The sequence below is a fragment of the Cyrtonyx montezumae genome, unplaced genomic scaffold, assembly GCF_038088225.1.
Source record: "Cyrtonyx montezumae isolate F1298 unplaced genomic scaffold, pur_monq_1.0 scaffold_18, whole genome shotgun sequence".
NCBI lineage: Eukaryota > Metazoa > Chordata > Aves > Galliformes > Odontophoridae > Cyrtonyx > Cyrtonyx montezumae.
Genome location: NW_027071914.1, coordinates 10,783,530 through 10,809,135, shown reverse-complemented (window position 1 = coordinate 10,809,135; position 25,606 = coordinate 10,783,530). Strand labels below are relative to the sequence as shown.

The following is a 25,606-nucleotide window of genomic DNA, read 5'->3' as shown; positions in this document are numbered from 1 at the left end:
GAGAATAAAAGTGTCTTTAGATATTTGTTATCCTGTTAGAGTTGGCATCACCTTGAGTATACAGTGCCTGCCTGCATTATGTAAACACTTCATTGATAAATCCCTCCCCCACCTCCCTTAAGCAGTGTCAGACTGTTCTTAGCTGACAGATATAGCTGAAACAGATGCTGCTATAAATACCCTTGTTTAGCTGTTTCAAATAGAACTTCTTTTGTAGAACATAGTGGATGCTCTAGTTATCCCTGAACCTGCACCTGTGCTGCAGTTTATTACTCCTTTGCACATATCATCAAGGTTTATTTTCTAAGAGAGAATTCAAAAGACATACACAGGGAATGGCTGCTGCTTCCCTGAAGTACAGACAAATTTTAGAAAGGATTCCACTGATTTTATCTAAAATTTCCCAGCTTTACCACCTCTGCACTTAGTAGCATCTCTTACCACAGGATACAGTCTGTCCTCTCTCTCTGCAAAGCTAAACCCATGCTACTGAGGCAGCACACCATGTAGCCATGTGCACTCCAGGCTCCTGGACAGCGTGCACTTACAGCCAGCCCTGGCTTTAACAAGTTGAACACAAGAGCAAGACTTAGATTATGCTCTAGTTATATTGAGGAACTGATGAATGGGCAAACTGTCAGCATTCACACAGCAGCTCATTTACATTTACCTCTGAAAAGATCATTTGTTTTCAATTATTAACATGCTATTTTTCTCATACCACAATATTGGTATTTTATCATATCCATCTTAAACATGCTCAATATTTTTTGCTTAACACTAGCAATCCACTTAATATTCTGTCTCTACAGATGTAAGCCATATTCTGCTAAGCACAACTACCTATACTCTATGTCTTTAATTGAAGGAGAGAACGGGGTGAAACGTCCATGCAGAAGGCTCTCATCGCTGCAGGCAGAAGTTGCATGGGAACACATCTGACCCACGTTCTAAAGAGATCTCAGCATGTTTTCTTTTCTGAGGTTGGTTTATAGGACTTCCCCCCCACCTACCTGCAGAAAACAGCAATTGATGAAGGAACTTCTTCTCACACCCCGCACAGCCCTGTTCACAGTCAGAACATCAGCCCGCACAAAGAACGATGTAGGTTTGGGCAGTGAATCAGTTCAGAGCTACATCTGGTCTGTAAGGCCATGTACCACTGACTGAGCTATCTCTGACAAACCCAAAGACCCTGAACTGACCGACTGAACTCCCACCAGAGTTACTCTGATCCCTGACAAATGTTTAGTTACAATTAATCTCCTGATTAGGAGCTAAAACACCAGTTCCTCAAAGAGATCTGAGCAATGTCAACAACAACACAATCTTTAAACTCAGTGCCAACTATTTAACCAGATGAACTTCCTTTAAGAGGACAGTATAATGAACAGTTTACCAGCTCGCCAGAAAGCAACACCAACTACAGGCTTAGTTTTCCTTCCAGCCATCCACCCTCCAGAACCAGCTTTCTTCCCACCACAACTTTGCATACATTGAAGCAGTTTGGATCTTCCCACCTGACAGCATGAGGTTCTGAGGATGGTTATTCCAAAGAAGTTTAAAGGTTTCAGAACAGGAACCAGAGCGATCTCTCCTACTCAGCCACTGAAGCCTGCCTTGATTACTTTGATGTAACAACACTTGAAAGCTCCTATTCTTTGAAACTAATTTAAACACATTGAATTGTTGAAAGATTAAAAACCGCAGTCAGCTAATTACACTCACTCTCATCTCTTATTCAGCAAATGAATCACTTTTCATTACCACTTAGCTGAAGTACATGAATTTCTGCCTAATTAGAAATGTTGTAGATGGAGCATTAGCAAGGCTGGAGCGGGTCAGGATATCTTGCCTGCTTCATTTTTAATTCCTAACAGTAGAGCCAGATAGGGAAGGCTTCAGATAAGAAGTCATTAAACAATTCTAAATTATTTATAAAAATTACTTTGCCCAAATTAAAATTATTTTTTTTTCCCCAAATGCTCTCATAAATGTCAAATGGAATGAAAAGAAAAGCAGCCCAACATTGATTTTAATGAACATTTTAATGTTATGTATAACAGAACATTATGAATACAATGGAAACAAAGTTTTATCAACTTAATAATAAAAAAGAAATTCAATGTAAGAAAAGGGAGGAAATAAATTTCATACCTATAGCATAGTGCTTATTCTTACCAATATTCCCAGCTTGTGAATATAACAATATCTTTGTATTCCACATTCTAGAATCATGATTCATGTGAACTCAGATGCAGAATTACAGAAGGAAAAAAAAAAAACATAATTCATTCTTTTGTTTTCAGTAAGTCAGTAAAATCTTTGACTGCTACAGGTTTCCTTTATTAATATATATATTTTATTCTTCTATTGGTTTCCACAGTTGCTAATGCCATATTTACACAAAAGAATCACTAAACGTGATTTATATGAAAGCTAAAGTCAAATGCTGTTGGATTAGGTAGGGTTATAGATTTACTTAACAGTGTAATTCATCTTGTTATTTTTTGTAATGATGCAAAAAATGAACATTTTTGCCTTTTGACTGCTGCTGACACTGTAAACCAGTGGCTCCATAGGGATACTGGCAGTACAAATGATGCTAACTTCCACTGTAAAAGAACTGCAAGGAAGTGCATTTTCTGGAGTTTTTATAAAAGGAAACCTTCCAGCAGTCTCAGTCAAATCTTCTCCCAGGCCTGCAATGGATATCAGTTATAACAATAGTGGCATGTAATGCCCCAAAAATCCAGAGATCACCAAATTGCCGAGAGACGATTTTTACAATAAAAATTTGAGTAATATAGCAGTGTGGCTGGAACATTAGCAAAAGTATATATACATTCCAGGTCCCTTTGAATTAGCCATAATCACATACGTAGGCCATTTTTGGACAAAAATATATATTCTTATAAAAAACTGATTATTGTACTTGAGTGACTTCAATTGTGGACTTAGAGTGGTAATAAAAGGAATGATCCAATTAGACAAAGTGGTCAGGGAGAGGGGGAAAAGAAAGTCAAGCTCTTCAAGAAAAAGAAAAAGTATAAAATTAGATTCAATCATTTTTACTCAACCCCTGTTCCAGTCTTCCATCAAGACCCACAGTTAAAATTGGTTCTTCTACCTAGGAAAGGCTTTGATGGTCTCAATACAAATTATTTTGCAAAATTGTTTAATACATTCCTTAGAAGAACCTTTCATCTCTCCAGAATTTGAACACTAGTTATTTCAACATTTAGAAAATAGCTTTTGGTTCTTTATGTAGATACTTGAACTGATAAAGAAGAAAAAAAAAAAGAAAAGATGTATTGATCGGTGTTTTCCATCCCTTCCCAGCTATATTTATACAGCTAAAAATCCTTCATTCAGACTGCCCATTTATTTTTATTTATTTTTACAATCTTCATTTGCTAAAATTGGCAAAATTTGCAAAGGCATCTTGCTTGGGTTGTACAGTCCCAGGAGTCACAGAAATCATAGAGATATTAGTTATTCCCATTCCTATTGTGCCCGTCAAACCCATTCCTGTAGCTGGCACTCCCATGTTCATGTTCATTCCCATCGTTCCCTGGTTCAACACAGGCATGGGTCCCATGGAGGTCATCCCCATCGTACCTGGCATCACACTGGGCATTCCCATCCCCACAGGAATGGACCCCCCCATCAGTGGGCTTGTCTGGGGTCGAACAGGCATCATGTTAGGTTGAGGATTGAGGTTCACGGCTGCAAAGTTTTGAGTCATGACATTCATAGGTTGTTGCATATCTGCAAAAGGAGAAAAGGATGCAAAAATAATGAATCAGAATCCATTAGAAGGTGCTTATGTATTTTAAGTTAACTTACACGATGACAAAGATGTGATGCACTGTGAACAAAGACAATAGCCAAAATGTAGCTACTGCACTCATTTCCACGTTTTCTATGCGATGGCTCAGAAAACATTTAAAAATAAGCTTTAAAAGGCATGTATTGCTATAAAATGTACTACATGCATTCTAAAGAAGCTCCAGCAGGTAGGATGCCTGAAATAAAGATATGGCAACAGTGCAAACTTCACAGTAAAGATCTGCAGTTACCAACTTGTCAATCTCTGTTTGGATAATAACACTTGTATCAGAAGCATAAATGTAGTTTAAGAAAACAATTATGGCTAAACATAGGAAAACAGTAATTAGCAGAATACTTCATCTCTAAGACAGCTGACTAAATGCCCAGAGAAAGTGTGCAAGCAAGACAGAGCCTCAACAATAACTCACTTTGTTGCTGCATCATGGTATTAAGTGATGGCTGCTGGGGTTTGGAAGGCTGCATCCCTGGTACTAAATTGTCCAAACTGATATTTACACTGGGATCTGACCAAGTGGAAGGCAGAGTTTTGCTTGCACTCTTCTGTACCACCTCTGTGCTTGCGTTATAAAGAGAGTTTGGCTTCGGCATCATCATGTTCACGCTCTGCAGAGGCTAGGAAAAAATAATAAAAAAAAAGTTTGTTGGCATACACTGGAAACAATATTACTAACAGACTTCAGGACTAAACAGCAAGAATTTATATTTCCACAGAACACAAGAAAAAGCCAATGAGATTACGAGATTATTCTATGAACTTCAGCTCTTCCAAAGCAGTGCTGCCATTTGCTGTTACATCATTAGGATGGGTTAAAATAGTGTCAATAACACTCCATGCAGCATTGTCAAGTTTAGAACTCAGACATACTGATTTTTAACTCCCAATATCAAGTCGACCTGTTATGGTTTCCAAAAGCCAGTGACTCTCCACTTAAACAGGCAGCTCTGGGTTTTGGGAAAACAGACTCATCTTCACCTCCACCCACCTGAGGCTGGAAACCCGTAACACCCAGTGGATGATGGCTCTAAGGTTTCAAAATGTCATCAACCTCCTCTTCCTCAACAAAGCAGCAACACTTCATAACACAATGAAGATCATCTAAGGGAAGACTAGCTTATAAAAAGAGGCTTTTCAAGAACTTCCAGCACTTTATTTTCAGGACATTTTGTCATGTTCAGACAAAATATTCTTATGAAATGCTGGTCACGACATCTGAGTGACAAGGTATGGATTTCAAGAGTGGAATGGATAAAGTTTCAACACTGTGATTAAGGAGAGGCATAAGACTGAGAAACTGCATTTAGAAACTCTATGAAAGGCAGCATACCTGTGACCTTGACATGGGTAAACCGATGCCCACAGCATTGGAACTCATCATAGAGAAATCCATACTTTCTGAAGAGGTCAAGGTTGTCTGAGAGGGTCCCATCAAATCAAAAAGATCTGTAGAATTTGAAGCAGCTGGAAGCCGGCCAGAAGCTGGCTGTGAGGCACTGAAGAGCTCTATAGCTGGCTGCTGTGCTGCACTGCTGAAGAGCTCTCCAGATGAAGCACTGGGACAAGGAGAAGCTTGGTTGAAGGCACTCCAGTCACCAAAGTCTCCATTTCCACTTGTTGCTGTACCTGAGGGGAAGGGAACAGTGCAAGTGGAAGATTGAAAGAAGAAAGGTAGAAGGGCTTAAAGGATGGCACTAAACAAATGCCATATTCCATGAACTGAAACAAATGAGAGCTGATCTGTGTCCGTCCAGATTAACATCTGCAGGTAGAACTTCCATCTGGACATCATTCCCTCTCATGAATATTCCAACAATTTTAACAAGGTAGCAAAGGAAATATGAAACATCCATGCACAGAAAGGATGTTTGATAACATGTCACCTGTAGATACAAGACAAACAGGGACAGATTATCTGTAGCTGAAATACAACAAAGATAACTTAGAGGTAGATTGGAGTCACCAGTAAAAACAACACCTAGAACTTGATTTTTTAAGCTTGGAGTTACAGTATTTGCTGAGAGAACAGTTGCCAGGAATGAGCCACTTGATGAAAAATTCTGTCATGACAGAACGCAAAACCAGCTACTTCAAAATCCGTATATATACAAACAGTAACCCTTTGTAAGGAAAAATGCAGAGAGGAATAAATAAAAACCAAACCCCTTTGTAAACAGGTCACTAGAGACTTCCTATTTAAGGTGATAAGGAATGATTTCTTCCCATCCCATGAGGTGCTCATTTAAAACATCAAGTTTTCCAGATTTCCCTTGGCTTGAAGCAGAAATTCAATCTTGGATCTAATATATCCTTCAGCAGAAACTTTGCTGAACTCACAGGTCATCTCTAGAAGTTTGTTTCATTTCCATATAGCGGAGTTACTGCAAACAAGTGTTAAATCAAAACACAGCAGTTCACAGTAAGACAAAGAAAGCTGCAAAATGCCTTACAAGCTGCTTATACACAACTGCAAGGGTATCTACTTCAGAATCACAGACCTCCACAGACAGAAACTAGTGATCTGAGAGATCATAACCTTTGAGTCAAACAAATGTAGATGCTATTTTCCTTAAAAACACATTTTTCTATTAACTAGAAAAGGGATGCTTCACAAGAGTGATAGTGAACGAAGAGATTTAAAATATATATATTTACAGGAGATACTAAAAATAAAACGATGTCATTTAAGCTGCTTTCATTACTACATCATGATTCTTGTTCCATGTTTGAGCCATCATACAGGTCAACTTTTTGATTGCATGACTGAGAAACCTGTGGTATTTGAGCTAAAAGACAAGCAATGTCACTGCCACGTGAAGTGAACCAAATTCTAATGAACAGTTAAATCACCCTCTGAATTTCTTTAGACAAGCTAATAAAGATTCAAACACATAAAAGCTGGGGCTGATGAATCTTGTGACAGTTTCTGCTTTCAAACTATACGATGTCCAACTTCAGTAACAGCAATCTGCAGCAATTTCTTTAACTGTATTCCATTACTAAAATTCTATCAGCATGAACAATTAGACAGAATGTAAAAGACTGTCAACATACACCTTCAGCCCTCAATTATTTTTGTATTTACCAACTAATTAAAGAATAGTAGGAATGTAAATCTGTTCACAAAATCTAAGTATTGCCAACAATATTAGTCTGTTTCATGCCCTGATGTTCATTAGCTTAGGGCCTTCTTAGAACATTTGCTTTGATCTCTCTCACAAACAGGGGCTATATTAGAATATTTCAATTAGTATTACATATTAAAAATTAAAACCTACTTTAAATATTCCTGATAGAAGAAGCACACTCAGCATTTACTTATCTATGCTCAGACCTGTGCACTGAGCACCAATAATGGAAGCAGGGGTAAAATGTAAAAGGTTTTGCCCCCTCAGAAGGACTTCAAAGATGATTAATCAAGAAGGAAAGGATTTCTAGAGGGGCTTATGCTGTTCAGGAATGATTAATCATTTTACAGGACTCCTTGTCCCTTGCATAACAGTGATTGGAATAGATTAATCATGTTAATGCAGATAAAGGATTGTATCAATTTAGGCTGTATTAACACACAAATTATTTGCATAGTAAGCAGCTTTGTGTTTGCAAAACAACTTGGTTTTGACTGAGAAAGCTTGTTAAAAAATTAGAGCAGTTCTTTCCTGTTAAGTAATTTAGAGGTGTACCAACTAATACACGTCCAGTACAGTCTTCCTGTCATAGTGAGACAAAAAAAGACAACCACATTGACTAAAACTATCTCACAGGCAGATTTGCTGCTCTCTCCACAATCTGGACTTACTCCTGAATCCTCACTGAGGTCACCCAGCTACAAACACCACTGCTGCCCAAGCCCACTTCACAAAAAAAAACCACTTCCTTTCCCTCTGTGTTCATCTGCAGCACTGTTCTGTCTGGACAGCACGTCAGGTTGACAAAACATTCACCAAAATGAAGATGATTTCTTGAGGTGGCTCCCCAGCATTATTTTTCCAGTCTAAATGGAAGTGAAATTGTGTCCACTTTATTTTTCATACAGTGACAGTGTGTATGTAGCAAAATGACTGCATGTGCACTGAGTCAACTGCATGGACATATGAAAGTTCAAAACTGTGGCTCATGCCGTCAGGCAAGGGCAAATATGAGTCCAACAAGCATTACCGACACCTTGCTCTCCTGATGGGCAAGGACTTGTTTATGTCTGACTTCAGATCTAGATTTGTTTAATTTTAAATACTTTTCTTAGAAGGGAAGTGAAATTAAATCATTATTTAGTCAAGCCAGAAGAAAAAGGTTAGTCAGCTTCTTCCCTGCAATGAATACAGGCAACAGTCAGTCAGTGACACACTGTGCCTGAGGGACGTACCTTAACTGAATTCCCCTCCAACATGCTCATCTTACCACTAGTAACCCAAACTGAACTGAAGATTGTAAAGAGCTTGTGTCTTAGGATTCCCACTTTACCAATGAGGTCAGCATAATAGACTCTCTCTAAACAACTACAGATTTTATTTTTAATTGTAGAAGACTGGGGGGTGTCATTTTTTCTAGCACAGTTGGGCTCCTATTTTCCAATTAACCAATTAACATGACTTTATTTTTATTTTTGTTCAATTTACCCATTTAATTTACCTGTCCTGCCCCTGTCCTTAAAGTTCTTAGTACCAATCTGACCCTCTGCACATACTGCTTGCAAACTGTTTGTTGAAGTACTAAAAAAATAACTTCTTGCAAATAGTTGTAGTAGTAGTGCCCTTACACAAGGCACTGGGACGATCCCAGTGATCTGAATAGTCCTATCACTACAGCCAATTTTCCAACCATTTTGGAAACACAGATGCTGTCATATTGAAGCACTCATCATTGTAGAATACCAATTAAAATAGCTCTTTGCCCACAGAGCTATTACTAAACCCCACTTGTGAGTTGCTTAATGAATGTTCGTCAGCCTGCATTTAGATCCACACTTTTTTGTTTCAGGTTTTACTAAACCACTGTTTGTTTCAGCTGGTTTCAAAATTATATTTGGAGCTAACTTCTAAGCATACGTTTTAAAATGAAAAGGAATATACTTGGAACCAACATCTTCCTGAAATAAAGTTTAAGTTTCAGGTCTGTGAGAAAGGAGCTGTGCTAGACAATGGATCTCTTCCTTACACAATATCAACACTTGTGGTCCAGCTCAATAAACACAATTTTCCTTGGAAAAGAAATGACTTTCAATGAGATGCCACACAGCATCTCTTCCACTCTTTCTCCAATTTAACAGCATTTCAATCTGTAAATTAATCCTACCTTGTGATGTTGGGAAACTTGCTGAAGCAGCAGCCGAACTAAAATCAGCAAATCCTCCAAATGGGTCAGTTGATACATCTAGAAACAGAAGGGAGACAAGTGCTGTTGTAGGACTGCAGGAAGATCCGTTGCGATAACTGCATGCAGAATTTATGAAAAGTCATTCTACATTTGGCAAGATGAATTTATTGACTGTGCTACATAAGTCCATGGTGTTTTTCCTTTTCATCAACATACCATATTTATACAAGCCTGAGCAACAGTAAACTGGATTATTTCTAACTGCACTGCAGGATTTGCAGTTTTGTTTTCTTAAGGTCCAAGTTTTTACAACTACCAAAAATAAATGTAGGAGAACAAAAATGTTAGAAAGGATTCATCTAGTGAGGGATATTGCCAGCTTGGCAGGTTGTGAAATTAAAACTTTGGAATTTTTTTTTATATAAAAGTCAGATATTGTCACTATAAAGAAGTTAATTTATTATGCTTACTATGAAAAATTAAATATCTTGTACTTAAGTTTTTGTGTTTCTTAAAGCATGAATGACTTTGCAGTGATCTTGAATTGAATTCAAGGACATGGCTTGCATTTGTGTGGGTTTTTTTGCTGTGGTTTTTTTTTTGTTTGTTTGTTTCCTTTCTGCAGCATGAACATTAAGATTTCCAAGTAGACAGTTAAATTATTAACTTCTGAATGTACCATAGTAACAATAGTAACAATTTTTCACTAAAAAAAGCCAGACAAGGTATAAAAAGCATATTACTCTTAAATCTTCCGTTTTTATACAAGAGAAAGCTTTTTTCTTTAAATAAACCAGAAATAGCTTAAAACGAATGTCGCTTGTCCTCACTTGCTTTTAGCTAGCTATTCCACTGACCTGAGAAAGCTCAGATTGACTTCTTTTGTTTGTCCTCAAAGATTTCACCTCTAAACAGTCCCGCCCTTAGAAGGAGCTGCAGCAGTTCAATTATTTTGCTTTTAGTGTTATGCGTACATTATATAGGTTACATCACAGCTGCTTAGCCTGCAGTGCTTAGAAACTAGCCGGGTGGGACTGGAACATCTGTGCTGCACTCTAACACCACCAGGGACAGCTTCCAACATCTGGTGCCATTTCTGAATTGTCTTATCGCTGCAAGACATTCTGCCCCATCTGCTACTCTCAACTGGGTTAATTAAACTAGAACCATCTCCTTTTTAATAAATGGCTAGCAGTAATAAAAGGAACCATTCACTTTCTAATACACGTGTACTTGTATTTCTTTTTTATGCTATTTTACTGGAGACATTGCTAAGAAGGCAACTGTTCTTCCAAGGGGAAATCTCTCTTCTTGCGAAGTACGTAACATATGGTATAAAACGAGAATCACAGAAGGCACTGAAAGGATGGTCTCTGAATTTTCAGAAATACAGTGCTACTAAACCCATTTTACCATTGTTTCAAAAGGGAAAAAGATTCCACTAAATAAAAAAATTATTCACCACAAATTCTGAAGTGACATAATAAGGATTTTATACACAAAAGCGTTTTGATGTTTACTCTGTCTACTGCAATGCATATCCTCAATTCTTTTTTCCCCACCACATGTTCTGAACTCTGTAAGAAGGATGCAGGTGAATGGTTTGAAGGTTTAGAAGCAGAATGAGTAGTGATACCATACTCTCAAATTATTCCAGATTGCATCCTAAAACAGAAAACAAGCTCTCATGCTACTCCTATTATCCCTGGGTTGTTTGTCAAAATGTCTCATTATTTCATTTTAAAACAACTACATTCTAACCCCAAATAACTCCATGACATTCTCAGTCAACTTTTTTTCCACCTCTATTGCCTATTTGAAAATGAAATAGTTTTTGAGAAAGGTTGGAAAGCTTAAGCTGAGCACATTAGCTCTCTAAAGATAACACTGGCTAAGATTAAAGAACCTAATCTCCAGTAACACCTAAAAAATTACTTCCAGGAGGTCTATGTACTCTACATCTCAAACAGTCTGCTTCTTTACAGCAACCACCTACCTCCCTTTACATACAAGTTGTGCTGCTTTAGTAATATGTAAAGCCAACTATCTTCCACATCTCCACACCTAAAAATACATAGATAAGCAAATTCTGAGCTCACTGAATTCACGTGACTTCCCTGCCAGTTCCCTCACAGGATGGATCAAAGGCTCCATGTGACCCTTTCTCTATATCTTGTTCGACACTGGGAATGTTCCCACACCCCGTGCTGCAAGGAACAGTGGTCATAACAAGCGACCTGCATGTGAAGGACAAAGCTAATCTTCTCAACATGAGCTATCCTTAAAGATTCCCATGCGAGATCTGTCATTACAAATGAACCTTTTCCATCTGCCTTTCCAGGTCAGGAAAGAGGTTATTTAGCAGGACCAGCTGGTAATACGCCTCTTCTCAATACCATTTCTAAATGCTGCTTTGGAGGAAAGAAAAAAAATAATAGAGAGAGGAGGGGTGGAAAAAGAGGTCGGCTTCAGTGAAGAATCAAACTGATAATGGATTCAAATACACTGTAAAACAGAAATACCTCATGTTTGTTTGAAATAAAGGAAAACTCACAATGAATTGAACATGTTTAGTAACACATATTTATATATAAAATTGAGAATACAGACATAAATATAAGGTTCAGTAAAACCAAAAAGGCTTTAATCTTCTTCCAATCAAGAGGACACAGGTTGTAACAACCAAGTATCGAAGCTTCATGTATAGATTAGGGCTATTGGTTGGAGACCAGGATCTTAAAATTCCAGGGCTGTGGTAAATCCCATGTACATGAACGCCTCAGCATATGAAGTTAACTAAATAAAGAGAATAATGCAAAATAACTCATTCCTGATGTTGAGGTGTAGATTACCATGACAGTTTCCCTCCTCTCCAATAGAATCTTATATATATATATTCTATTAAATTCCTACACAGGTATCATTTTGGTATCCTAGTGATGAAAGGAATTCTGTTGCGTAGGGTGCTCAAAATGCTGCCTTTGCTCAGACATTATAACAGAAATATCTAGTGTGACATATCATGTGAGTACCCACTACAGCGTACCCAGAAATGACATAATTCAAGACACAACTGAACAAAAGGAGTCTTTACATGTGTGAATGCAGTCAAAGTGCCACATATGGGACCCCAGGCCCTGGACTGTCATTTTGGGAATGAAGACTCTTGTCTGAAAAAAGGAGGCTGCCCAGGGAAGTGCTCCTGTCACCGTCCCTGGAGGTGTTAGAGAAACTTTTTGTTATGGCTTTATGATTTTTGTTATATTACTGATATTCCACATCGTAACATCATGTAGTGTATTGGGAGTTACAGAGTCAATGCTCTAGCTGCATGGACAATCGATAGCTCTGGGTATACCTATCTCAGAGAAGAACTACATTCCCCAGAGGACTTTGCGATGCTTTGTATTTTTACGTGTTTCTGCTCAGAGGGAAAGATAAAAACTGTCTGCAGTCACGGGACACTCTCTTTCCTTTGGGATCTACCCAGCAGAGGGTGCTCGCTGCCGTCCGCCCTCAGCGTTAGCGTAAGGCCTTCGCTTTATCGGACACTCTCTCATGCTCATTTTATTTGATTTATTAGCTTCAATTCCAATTATATTGTATTATATCGTGCTATTTTGCTTTCTGATATCTTATTTAGTAAATTAGCTTTCCTCCTCAGACTGTCGCTGCTGTTTTGTTTCTAGGCCCTTTTCCCTTTCCCCCATCCCCTTCCCTGGGGTGTGGGTCTGCGGGTCCCCACACCAATCGTCGCAGAACCGGGCCGAACCTGCCCGCAAACCGTTGACACCTTTGGAAGTGGAACTAAGGGACATGGTATAGTGGAGAAATATTGTTGGCAGGTGGACAGATGGGACTAGGTGATCCTGAAGGTCTTTTCCAACTATGGTGATTCTATGATTTTTAGATGTTCTTTAAAACTGAAGGCAGGAGCTGAGTACCAAGGCACCCAATACATACATACCTCTACAAATAATATGACTGATCTCATGTCTAATAATACAAGCTGCTTATTTGTAACGGGGAAAAGTTACAAAAATGATTTTTATCTATGAATGCATGCGATCACACAATTCTCTATTCAAATTGATCTCTAAACAATAAATTTGCTCAAAGTTAATTGCCAACTGTGCTGTTAGACTACAAATGCATGTAATTCCCTTTTCTCTTCCAAATTAGCTATAATCAAAACTGTTAATATTAAAAAAAAAAAGCCTGCAAAGTCTGAAGTTTTAGGAAAACAACCAAATTCTTGAATTTGTATTTCAATCCTGTATACAATGCACTGAAATGTAACTTATTCCTGAAAAGAAATTGCAAGTTGAGAGGGATAAGTCCATAAAAACATTAATGGATTTAAAATTCAACTGCATGTTTAGGCAGTGAGGGGACACATTGCCTAAAAATAACACTGTTCATTGTGAAACTTTCTACTTTCTGTTTTACAGCTGGGTTCAACAAAGTATGGAGACAAAATGAGATAAAGAAATGTTTGCCGTATTTTAAATGATAATCATCCATTTCTAGCTTCCCAGTCTTTGAACTGCTCTATAAGAAATGCTTAAATCTGAAAGGATTCCAATTGCTTTTAGATTTATAATTACTGCAGTACAGTTCTTGACTGATCTGACAGTTAGTCCTCGTGCTACTTTTATTAACCCCACGCAATAACAGACAATACAGTGCCATAAAAGTTTCTAGGCAGCTTTGAGTTTTAATTTCTCAGTTTATCTACTCCTCCTTAACTTCGGAACATCAAAGAAGTTTATCCTCAGAATCGGTTCATCAGAATACACATTAAGATGATAAAACAAAAGAAGCATGCTAACCTGCTGCGACTGGCTGGCTCACTCCGTCAAACAGCAGATCAACCAGGTCATTAGATGATTTGCTGCCAGAGGATACAGAAGCCTGAAGAAGAAATACAATTAATCTTTTGTGCCACTACTGCTTTTATAACAGAACTGGACAGATGCATCATTTGCTCAAGGATAAGATGTCTTCCTTCCTGAAAACAGGAAGAGAGTGAAATTTGCAGAACTACTTTCACACTGACCAGCCTTAGGAGCTTTAACTGTTCCATAATGATTAAAAGTCTTCATAAGAAGCAAGGAAATTAAATTAGGACAAAAAGCTCCATTTAACCATGAGTTCCCTTAAAAATTCCTACAGTACCTTCATATATATATACTGAGGTCTGCCTGACAAATGTAAGAGCTTCTGTGGAAGTTAATGAGATGGACCTGAAATTAAGATGAGCTTAAGCTCAAGCCAGTTCAGAAAAGACAAGTGTGCTCACACAAGCAATTCAGAATGACCTTGTTTAAAGTGTTATGTTGCCTACAGTAACTTACAGAAGAGCCTAAAAGCTGTGTAATTTTAAGTCGTCGTGTGTGAAATGCACAGTTTGAAGTGCAGCTGTTTGTCTATTTCAAAACCAACCAACATCACAAAAAAAAAAGAAAAGCACTCAAAGTCATTTGAGTGCTTTGCAGAAATGGCAGTTTGTCTTTGAAGCCAATTGCCGAAATCTAGCTAAATTTCAGATCAAATACTGAACAGCTAGCTTCACTGGCTTTGGAAATCACTCATACTCATTTTTAATAGAACAGTTCCCCGGAACGCTGTAAAACAAGAACTCTATTCCTAAAGTAGAAATTGTCTCAGAGTTTAGAGAAAGTTTTCCAAATTCATATTCTATTGTACTCTTCTGTTGTCTCACCTTTGCTGTAGGCTGCCCAGCATGAGATGCAGCATTCTGTTCTGGACTTGCTTTATCCCCTGTATAATGAGCTGCTGCTCCCAAGTCAATGGTTTTTGAAGGATTTGCTGAACGTTTGTGTCTGCTGGTGATAATTTCTGTAGCCTGTGTAATATGAATATGTTTGGTTGTCACAGTCTCCTCTTCATTTTTAAATTCAGCTTTGGGAGATTTACTTCTTCTTGATTTTTCCTCATCACTGTCACTAGAAGAACAAAATTGATAAATGTCATTCATAATGGACTAACATAATGGTTCATAATGAAACACTGCTACTTCCTATATTTGAGAGAGCTAATGTTTAAGCCTTCAATAGCACATCACAAGTATAGCACCGCACCTACAGTACACAAGAGATGAAAAGCAGCAAGTTATCTTGTTAAATGTTAACTGCAAGTCCAATACAGAGGTGAATAGGAAATCAGTGTTTAAATCCAGTGTACTTAATTACCTTCTGATGGGAACTCCTCCTCACATTATATAACAAGTTAGCAACAAAAAGTTTAGCTGGCAAGTCTGCTCATCACTTACACCAAGAGCCAGCAAGTGGTGGTACTAACAGGTATACAGGTACTAACTTTCAGATTTCAAGAGCACCATTCCTATTCCAATCCACCTCCCTTTCTAGATAAACAGGCTTTTATTTTCTTCAGGATGTTTGTGGAAAAACTTCTCACAGAAGTATGCAACGCAGCGGTACTATTCATTTTCCACAGGAAAACACATTTATTCTCAAAACGTAAAAGAATAAAAGCATCAGCATTTTAAAGTGAACACTTTTTCTAGATGTCACTGTGCAATATTTTTTTTAATCTTAAATTTTCTACTCTTACATTTTAAACCTTTCACAAGCAAACTAACTTCACCTCCACTAATAGTCTTGTTGCCTGTTATCATCAAAGCAAGATTTGTACATAACACTGAAAATTGCTGCAGAAAATGCTTAAATATATTGAAAAGTATTTTGAAATAGTAATTCCCTTAGTGAGGTATTTGAAAATGGAAAGGTTTTATATTTTAATAATGCATTAGAATACTAAAACTAAAATTTAAAAAAAAATGATGTCCCTTTGTCAGTACGAATATGACAGAAACTGAAATATACTCTGGAGGGAAGCCTTTGTTCTCTGTTAACAATAGAAGCTTTTTGGAACACACTGCATGTGTTTCACTTTCTCTACACATACTACCTACACACCACTAGGGATGATGGCTCAATTCATTAGCGTTAGTGAGTGTAAATGCTCAGTGCTCACCTCTTTTTTTTTTTTTAATAAAGAAAAAAGTTCTTGAAATCACAGCTCCAGGCCTAGTGACTGCTGGCATTTGCTCGAGCTAACCTCTGCAAACAACTGAGCTCTAACAGTTGTCACCTAAACTTATACTCCCAGCTTCAACACTGGAAGTACTGCAACAACAGACACTGTTACAGTTATGGATTCCTGCACATATGCCAACTGTACAAAATCAATACAGTGGGACCACCAACCATGATTTCATTTATGGCATTAGGATTCAATACAAGCACACAGAGAAGACTGATGTCCACGTTAGCACACTGCATCATACATGCTCCTACAAGGCATTAGACAAGATCTTTTTAAGTGTGTTGAAATATCTAAGGTCAGGACAATCACAATTAGACTCTTAAAGCCTGCTGCAATGCAATTCTTGTCTTCACTATACAGCCTGCCTAGTCCGTGCATACATTCTGGGTTGGGGAAGTGACTGGTAATCAAAGTCCAATCAATGTAAGAATGAGAAAGAGTGAGTCTTTAGTGTTCTACAGCAAAATAAATGTCTAAAAGCTTTTGAAAAAAGAAATTAAACATGTATGCCAGAATGCAGGACAAACATTACAATATCCAATTTTCTATGACAACCTGTACCATTTCAGAACTGTCCCAGGAGATCAGGTTTAAATTTTTCCTTAACCATCACATTAATGGCAATCAAATATTACAGATTAATGCTCCCTTAAAGTGTATTTACCGTGCTCAGAATAGTAAAATAACAGTGCTTCAACTGAGAATTGCAGAATTTACTTAAAAAATAAAAGTTACAGCTTGTGCTGTACTAAATAATTAGGAGATCTACAAAGGAAGTACACGGCTGCAACTTCCAGAAACTAAACTATGGATAGATGTTCTCTTTACCTTGATATCTGTGTATGTTTTTGCTTTCTTTGAACCACATTCCTTAAGGCACTATAGTTACCAATAGCTTGAGACAATCTGAAGAGTAACCTTCCACAAATGTTAACAGAAGCTCCCTTCAAACATCGCTGTTGCATCTTTCCATAACAGCACTGATGTTTTGCTCCCTTCTGTTTGCTACCTGCAGCAACCTTTCTGAATGCTGAAGAAACAAGGATTGACAGAGTGCAAGAATTCTTACAAAAAAACCTAATGGTTCTCCTGAAACAATGTGTATCTGCAGGTAATTTAGAAAAATAAAATGCATACAAGGCTAGAATCAGGGCAGCAATTTATTAGTTCTCAGGTCTTAGGTGTATAAATCAAAACTAAGAGAGAAGTAGAGGTTTTTCCTACTCCCACGGGACACTGTTTATGGTCTTCTCTAATTCCAAAGTGATGTATTTCTGGAAAGAAAAGAAAAATTCTTCCACAGCAGCACATAAAAACACAGAGTAGTTTCATTGCACTTAGTTGTGTGAACTGCTGTTTCACTGTTATCTACTATAAACTCAATCCATCTATATCACAAGTTAAAGTTCTTGGTTACTTTGAGCATTTTCTTTCTTTTTTTTCTTCCATGCAAAATGCCAGCTTTGCAAGTAGTCAGAAATCTAGAAGCTAGAGCAAGTACAGCTAGCGTGTATATTGGAGGTAAAGACTGTGTCACCTGACTTCCATTAACCATTCTAAGATGTGTAAGTCAGATTTATTCTCTGTGCTTCAAGACCATTATTGGCTTTGCAGTGTTGAAGAAAGTGATTTATAAAGCTATTGAACTCGAAACAACAGAACACAATGGTAGATTTGCCAGATGAACAACTATCACCATTTAGTCACTCTTCCTAGGGAAATGGCACCTTAATTCCATGTTATTATTTGTAGCCTGCTACTATATAAACTATAAAGATTTTCTGGAAGCTTTTTTTGTTGTTGTTAATTTGTTGAAAGGTAAAAAACAAGCATATGGAATTCATGATGCCTTTACAGTAGAATGCTGTGCAGCTGAGACTTAAGTCACATGATTATTAAAATTTCATGTTTTTAAGCTTAAATATTGAACATCATACAAATACAGCATTCAGATAGCATAAAATGTATTCTGAAGTTTTTATTTATATCTTTAAGTATAAACAGACATTCCATAACCTGTAAGTTCATTCTCCTTAAATCTTTTGATGCTTTCTGCAGAAAGAAATAGCTTCATTTTGGCACACTTAATATTCCATAAATTTCCTGTTGTCTAACCACTGAGCCAAGAGAAGCTGAAAGAACATTTTGGCAGTGTTTCAGAAGCCATACTGCTGCAGCCTAGGTTCCCACTTATGATCAGAAAAATTGCAACTAGCAAAATCATTTTTGCTCGTTATGTCCCACGAATTCTCCTTCTATTTCGAATCTTGAGTTTATTACTGCAATCAACAAGAGCCAAGAAAATAAATACTAACCTAACATTTATTACAAAATGGAAGAACAGCAAAAAAGAAGGGACGATGGTTAAAAGATCAAAACAGAGATGAAAAATGCAATATTAACCAAAGAAAGATCACAATTTGTGATAGAGAAGTAGAACAAGTATGTCACCAAAATAAGCTGTTTTTTAAAAACGATTAGACTGCAAGAAGGACTGTGAAATACTGGAAGGTGCAAGGCTTTATATAAGCACAAGTAAGAGTTCAGGTGTCATTCAGATAAAGCAGATGATAAAACTATTTATTGCACATCCTCTACAGGAACCATGGACAGTGAGCTGTCCACAGACATCAGGACACATTGCTTTTGAAAGTACAGAAAAGCACAAGCAGTGTATCATTGTCAAGTTTGGAATTGTTTACTTTTCTTCTGATCCCACCTCCTTTGTAGTCTCTCAATAGCAAGTTCTAAGAGGAAACTCAGATGTGTGCAGAGAATAGCAGTTTTATGATTTATTCATTTCCTAGCAAGAAGGCCATGCTGCCTTTTTCTTGGAAGTGCTACCATTATTTTTATTTTCCTATGAAACTGCTCCAATGTTGCACATTTCCTAACATATACAAATACACATGTACATCTGTGTGCATAAACATACACTAAATGTGTGTTGATATTTTTGAACACACTCCTGTAAGAAATACTCATCAAATCTCTGCAAATTTCAATTTAATTAATTTGAATTAAACTGTTTCCCAAAAACGTATAACTTCAATATACTTGAGCACATCTTCTTCAGCAATTTCAAACACTTAAGTATGAATTTGATCTCTGGATAATAACATTTGAAGGGTGATGTTTTTAAAGATTCTACAGGCAAAGCAGGGTAGGTTTTCTTCCTTACTTCAAAATAATAAGTTGACAAAAACAAATTTCTTGAAAAGGACAGTTTTCTTCAGTGTGCAGAAGTCAATGACCTGCACTACATCCTTCCTCACACAAGCGCGGTGAAGAAGCATGATGTCAAGACACAGTAAAGCAATTTTGTCTCTCCCTCTTCTTTAACACTTCAGCAGTCAGAGTAACTGTAGCATTAAACAGCAGCTTCAGGTATACTGGCACAAGGAAGACCAATGAAATGCTGAGACAAGCAAAAGCTCAGGAAACTTCAGCCAAATTCCCTGCACGGCCAGCAGCCATCTATGCTAGGGGCTGTAGTGGAAGGCAGCCAAGAGCAGTTACCTATTAACAGAGCTACATTATTCCCTGAGGCTAAGCTGCGTAAGAGAAGCAGGTATTGACCCTAAACGTTTCCAACAAAGAATGGCAGCAGATTGTAACCAATAACTGGCAGTGTCAAAGAGCTTTGTAACAGCAATTCCACAGAATAAATTCATGTTCAAATGGCTCTAGTACCTGCATCTTTCTGGAGAGTCCTCTCTGTCTTTCCTTCGGAACTTGCTGATGGTGTCATCGATTGTGCTTCCAATTTTGTCGCTTAGTTCACCTAACTTATCACTGAATGGAAAAGTAGGTTTTTTATCCCAATCTTCATCCCATTTTGACTTGGGCTCAGGATCGTATCTTTCACCTGCGTAAGGAATTAAGACAAAAAATACTAAAGGTAGCAGCAAATGAATGCCTGTGGTCTTTTCTGAATTGTTCTTAAGTTTCTGCCCTCTGCATACATAAAGCATACACATTTTCAAAGCAAACTGAAAGCTCCTGTAACGCTGAATTAACACATTTACAGCAAGACACAGCATGTAATACACATCATTAAGTGCCAGAAATGCAGAATCAAAGACTTGTTTAAGACAACCATACAATCTTAACATACTATGCAGCACATTAGGATGCTATTGGATTCTGCTGGAGACCACCAAGTGGTACAACCAACCCTGGCTGCATAAGCAGCTTATCAGAAATGGGATATGCTAGCTTCGTAACAGTCACTTAACGCATGATAATTCATCCTGGGCCAACCTGTGTGCTAACAGAGGTAAATCAAAGGTTTTTATATGCTGACATTCAAGAACAGATAAAAGCACTGTACCAAAATATTGAAAGACAAGTGTGAAATGCACAGTAACTTTGTTCTTTCTTTTCTATGCTCATCATTTAAATAAAAATTTTTTAAGAGATGAAAAATAAGAGTCTGTAAAGCAACTCATCTTTTCCTCAGCCACAGAGTACCCTGGTATTTACTGAGCACTCAGAAAATTCATCCCTTTCTATTCAAGTAACTGAGATCTCCATAGTGAGAGCTTAAAGACAGCTGGCAGTTTTACATGAAATGAGTTCATTTGCTACACAATCTGATTAAGAGCATTTTGTAAAAGAACCTAAGCCTAGACTTAAACACACCTAGACAAATTGCGTTTAAATTACAAGAAAAAGAGCATTTAAAGTGTAACAAAGACTTAACCTCTCAGAACCACACCATGCTTTGCTAGCTAGTGCATACAGAACAACCCAGCATAGCTCAGTTTCTAGACAAAACTTTCAAACATAAGCATTTTTTTATTTAGGACCATCACACATGAATAAAGGGCTGGTTGTTTGTTTTTTTTTTTTTTGTACTATTGAAAAATATTAATTTTATTGCTAAAGCTGAGTAAGACTAAAGAGAAGAAAGGAAGAATGATGAAAAATTCATTACTTCAGGTTAGCACAAATTAAATTGTAGCTTTGGTAATGTTCAAGACATATTCAATTAAGCCATCTTTAATAAAAGGAAAATGATGGATTCCAACTCAACAAGGTGCAGAATTTAGATATATCTGTTCAGTAATACTATATACCAGAGGATACATTTTCTTATCAAAGAAATAAAAGCATGTCACCAATCGTATTTTGTTTAGATCCATAAAGGACAGACAAATTTGTTCAAAGTTGAGTGATTGATAGAAATCAGCCAGATACTCAGTGGGATCTCTATCACTGGAGAAGAAATTGTAAGAAACAGCAATACTACTGTTAAATTTTGCACAAGAGAGAAACGGCCTTATTTCAGCTTATGTCAAGCTCCCAAGCATTTTAAAGTAGGTTCCATTAAAAGGTTTCCTTGTGCAATAGGAATTTTAAAATAAAGAAAGAAGAATTTTCAGGACAAAAAGAACTAAGGAGAACTGTGAAAATACAAGCATTTTCTATTTAACTAGGTTTTTTTTAGGTTCTAAGTCTGACCTGGGAAAGAAAACTTGTTTTGTGCAGCATGAAAGATTTCTAAGGACTTTACTTAACAAATGAGAGGAAAATTAAAAATCCTTTATCATAACAACGGAATATATGACAAAAGGAGATAGCCCTCTGAACTCAAAAACTTGAATGATACCTTAAAGATATATAGGGGAAAAAAAATTCTACCCAGCATACAGAGATGGATCACGACTCTGCTCAGAGCAAGTCAAAAGAAAAGCACAGAGAGAATAGATAGAGGAGCATGTACTTGAAGTACAGATGCAGTGACTCATAAGCATTTCTTAAAGAGAACCAGCAGAGTTCCAAGCTAGTAGCAACAGCCTGTAAGAATATAATAAAGACATCCTGCCACCGAGATGGAGATTTCCATCTACTCTGCATATGAGGAAAAGGGAGAATAGAGGAACACAGGGAAGTAACTTGTCAGAAATAATAGAGCACAAGAGGAGAAAAAAAAAAAGGAAAGCACTGAAGAGTAGCAGTTTAAGTATAGGCCGTGTACAGTTCCTACTCATGTGTATCACATACCAAACCCTTCTCTCAAAGAAGTCACTGATCTTAGCAAAGCAAAGGCTTGTATCATTGTGACATGGGGACTCATCCCTTAAAAAAGAACCCAAGAATCTACCTGTGCCAAAGAAAATAAGATGAACATTTTAAGACTGACAGCTAAATAATGGATGACATGGTGGGACACTTCATACATAGAAAGCAGGTTCAAGCTCAGATCCTTGCTACACATTACAGCAGGGACTGGGGAGCAAGAAGGAAGCTACACACTTGGACTAGGTAAGAAAACAGTGTATCAGTTGTGTGCCTTTATCTAATCAATGTTGTTACACAGAAGGGTGTACTCTCTAAACAAAAACAAATTGATGGCATTTCATCTTCTACAGCCAAAATCCTATATAAGCTTAATAGATCTACATAAAGCAAATTGTGTATTGCCTCTGGGAGTCTTCCCCTGAAAAGCATATGGGACCAACATTACTAATCAAACAAGGTTTTAAAAACACTGAGACAGTGACTTGATAAACTCTTGATAGATAAGCTCTACAATATACATGGTACACGTATTTAGAAATCAGATCTGACAGACATTAGAATCCATGTAGATAATCCAGTTATTTCTCAAATGTCTAAACAGAATTACTTGGGAATCAACAAGTCTAATGGTGTAACAGCACCTCCATTGTTTCACCAAAACAGTGGCACTGTCCTGAAAGCCCTAAATTCAATTAAACAATGGCTCTAAAGAAGGGTGGCAGAAAGTAGGAAAAACAGTATTCTTGTCCTATGGGAGATAGAAAGTATCACTTTTTTTTCCTCTTATTACAGTAACAGTAAGAAACTCTGACTTATCTACTTCTGCTACAGCAGTATTCATTTCTCAGCGAGACTCCATCTAAAGGTGAAAACAAAACAGCTAAGTTTTGGCTTAGCCAGTACATCAATGACACTTGTAAGTTTTTAGTTAGCTTATTTACCTGAAAACTCACTCGAAAACTGAATAATCTGCCAACAAAAAAAAAAAATAGGTTTTTCAAGTACTTAATTTAGATTTATATGTGGGGGAAAGAAGTGCAAGATTTACTTAATAGTACGAACAGTAACAGTTAAAGAAATATAAAGAAAAAAACAACACCTAAAAGAGCATCTTAGAAATACCTTAGTAATTATTTGGGATTTTTCCCTGCATATTTAAAGCAAGTTAAAAATCTAGACTGTCAACTCTTGACCAGCAAATCCTCAATAGTACTCACTATATCGGAACCCTCCTACGCTGTCCGAAGAGACACCAATGTATTTGTCTTTGTTCTTCTTTGCTTTCTTCCTTTCTTCCCGAAGTCGATCATCATCTTGTGCAAATTCAACCATTTCTTTTACCTTCTGGCGTATATTTATACCCTGGTCCTTGCCATTTTCATCTGTATAGGTATTGCAGGAAAAGGAGTGTGCAAGAGAAGGGGGAGAAGTAAGAAAATAAATTTGACAGTAATAGCAAACTTCACAAACTACAATAAATAGAACGAATAGAACGATGATTAATAGAAATTATATTTTCCATGGAATATTTGAACCCTCCCAGAACAAAAACCTTTTTGGCTCAGTCTTTTCGGTGCAGCTTTTGCAACTTTAATTGCAAGAACTCACTCATATTGCAAAACTCAATTTTTGAAAAAGCACTTTCAGTTGGGTGTACTACAAGCTAAACATGCTCCTTTCCCAGCCTTTTTCACATTCAAAACACACATTGGCCTTGCTGCCTTTGCACTGTAAATATTATTTGGTGGGAGGAAAAAGCCCTAGCTTCAAACAGATGTGTGTGTTTTGGAGCTCTAACCTTTTCTTCCCGTATGATTAAAGCTATTCCTTTACGGACACCACAGGGGACCAGTCTCTAGTGCATATTTTAATAAAAACCCGAACACTCATGTTGTGTTGGTTCTGTTGTTATTAGCCAGTCTTTTCTGCAAGTTCTTGTCTTCACTAATTAATACTCTAGGGTCCCACGTCTTGGATTCTGCACTCTTCACACAACTGGCAACAGTCACATTCTAATTAGACTGGGGAAGCTTCTAAGCTGGTTCAGGTGACTGACAACTCCAACTACTGTTTTAATTTGCTTATAAGATTTTTCTATTGCTCACCTACAAAGTGGTAATTTTCCAGGGATCGCAAATCATAAATGTGTTCTCTGGCACTTGTAACAACACGCTCTGATCCGTTCCTTATGAGGTAAGCTAGGAGCAGCAAAGACTATAAAAATACAAAGCACCGTATGATTGCATGAACAAAAGCTCAATTTTATTTTATTTTTTAAGAAAACAAAAAAATGAAATCCAAATCTGCCCCACAAAAACTATTAAGTAATAAGTTGTTCCTCTTATATATAAATGCTTATCATATGGACTCACCTACAGAGAAAAATGAAAGCAAAAAGCCAATGTCTTTTTCCCCTCCTCCCTCCCCCTCTTCCAAACACACACCCTTTTGCTCTTTAGGATATCAAAACTGCATTTGTTAAACTATTATTTATTGTTACCAAATCACAAGTTAGTTGCTTTTATCAGCAACTGCATGTTTTAAAATACAGCAGAGAAATGTAAGAGGAAAAAAAAACTCTTCAAAATGAAACATTTTCTTTTGCTTCTCAGTCACAGTTTCCAATAGTTTTCACTGAAAAGTAACTCCTACAGAATAAGCAGCCTCGTGCTGGACGCAGTGGGTATTCAGAACACATTTCAGGACAAATCTCAGAAAGTTACAAAACAAATGAAGTTTAAGTAGTACTTTAATTGCAGTTTTTTAAGTTTAGGATTTCTATCTGGGGAAAAAAAACACTTTAAAGTAGTGCCTTTAACAGCTAAAAACTATCATTATATTCCAACCTATCCAAACCTGATAAGCAATTCCAAGCAGTCTTTATAACATTAAGTAGTTATGTGTGATAGCATTAAATATTAATTTATATTGTACTTCAGGGAAAACAATTACTATGAATACAAAACATCAAGCACCTGTGAAAAGCACAAACTATGCCTTAGAATTAATTGCCTTGTTCCAACCCAGGCATCAACAAAATATAAGCTAGTTTAATACATCAGTTCCAAAAAAAAAAAAATGAGGTTATATTTGCATAATTCAGTGAACACTGAACACCACTTTAAGTGCAGCATGATATTCTTAAGCAAAAAGTTTCCCTACCATGCTAATTAGCCAAAGACAAGAAAAAATGCAAATGATTTTCAGTTCTATTTCCAAAATGCAAGTAGGACATACCCTCATACAACAAGAACAAAGTTACCTTCACTCAAAGCAAAACCACCACTTACAGGATTACAAAGTCATACAATTAAGATTACATTT

At 37.1% G+C, this 25,606-nt stretch overlaps 1 protein-coding gene across 1 annotated transcript in view; it reads right to left on the bottom strand.

The window, feature by feature from the left end:
• Positions 1-2,029: 2,029 nt before the first annotated feature.
• Positions 2,030-25,606, bottom strand: part of CLINT1 (clathrin interactor 1) — a 48,001-nt gene continuing 24,424 nt past the window's right edge. The window contains exons 4-12 of the mRNA XM_065734681.1: positions 24,388-24,496; positions 23,500-23,664; positions 19,949-20,123; positions 14,889-15,132; positions 13,996-14,077; positions 9,143-9,220; positions 5,181-5,476; positions 4,263-4,467; positions 2,030-3,771 (exon numbers count right to left, since the gene is read on the bottom strand). Of these exons, the coding sequence (XP_065590753.1) occupies positions 3,410-3,771; positions 4,263-4,467; positions 5,181-5,476; positions 9,143-9,220; positions 13,996-14,077; positions 14,889-15,132; positions 19,949-20,123; positions 23,500-23,664; positions 24,388-24,496 (1,716 nt within the window). The 3' untranslated portion in view covers positions 2,030-3,409. The remainder of the gene's footprint in view (positions 3,772-4,262; positions 4,468-5,180; positions 5,477-9,142; positions 9,221-13,995; positions 14,078-14,888; positions 15,133-19,948; positions 20,124-23,499; positions 23,665-24,387; positions 24,497-25,606) is intronic.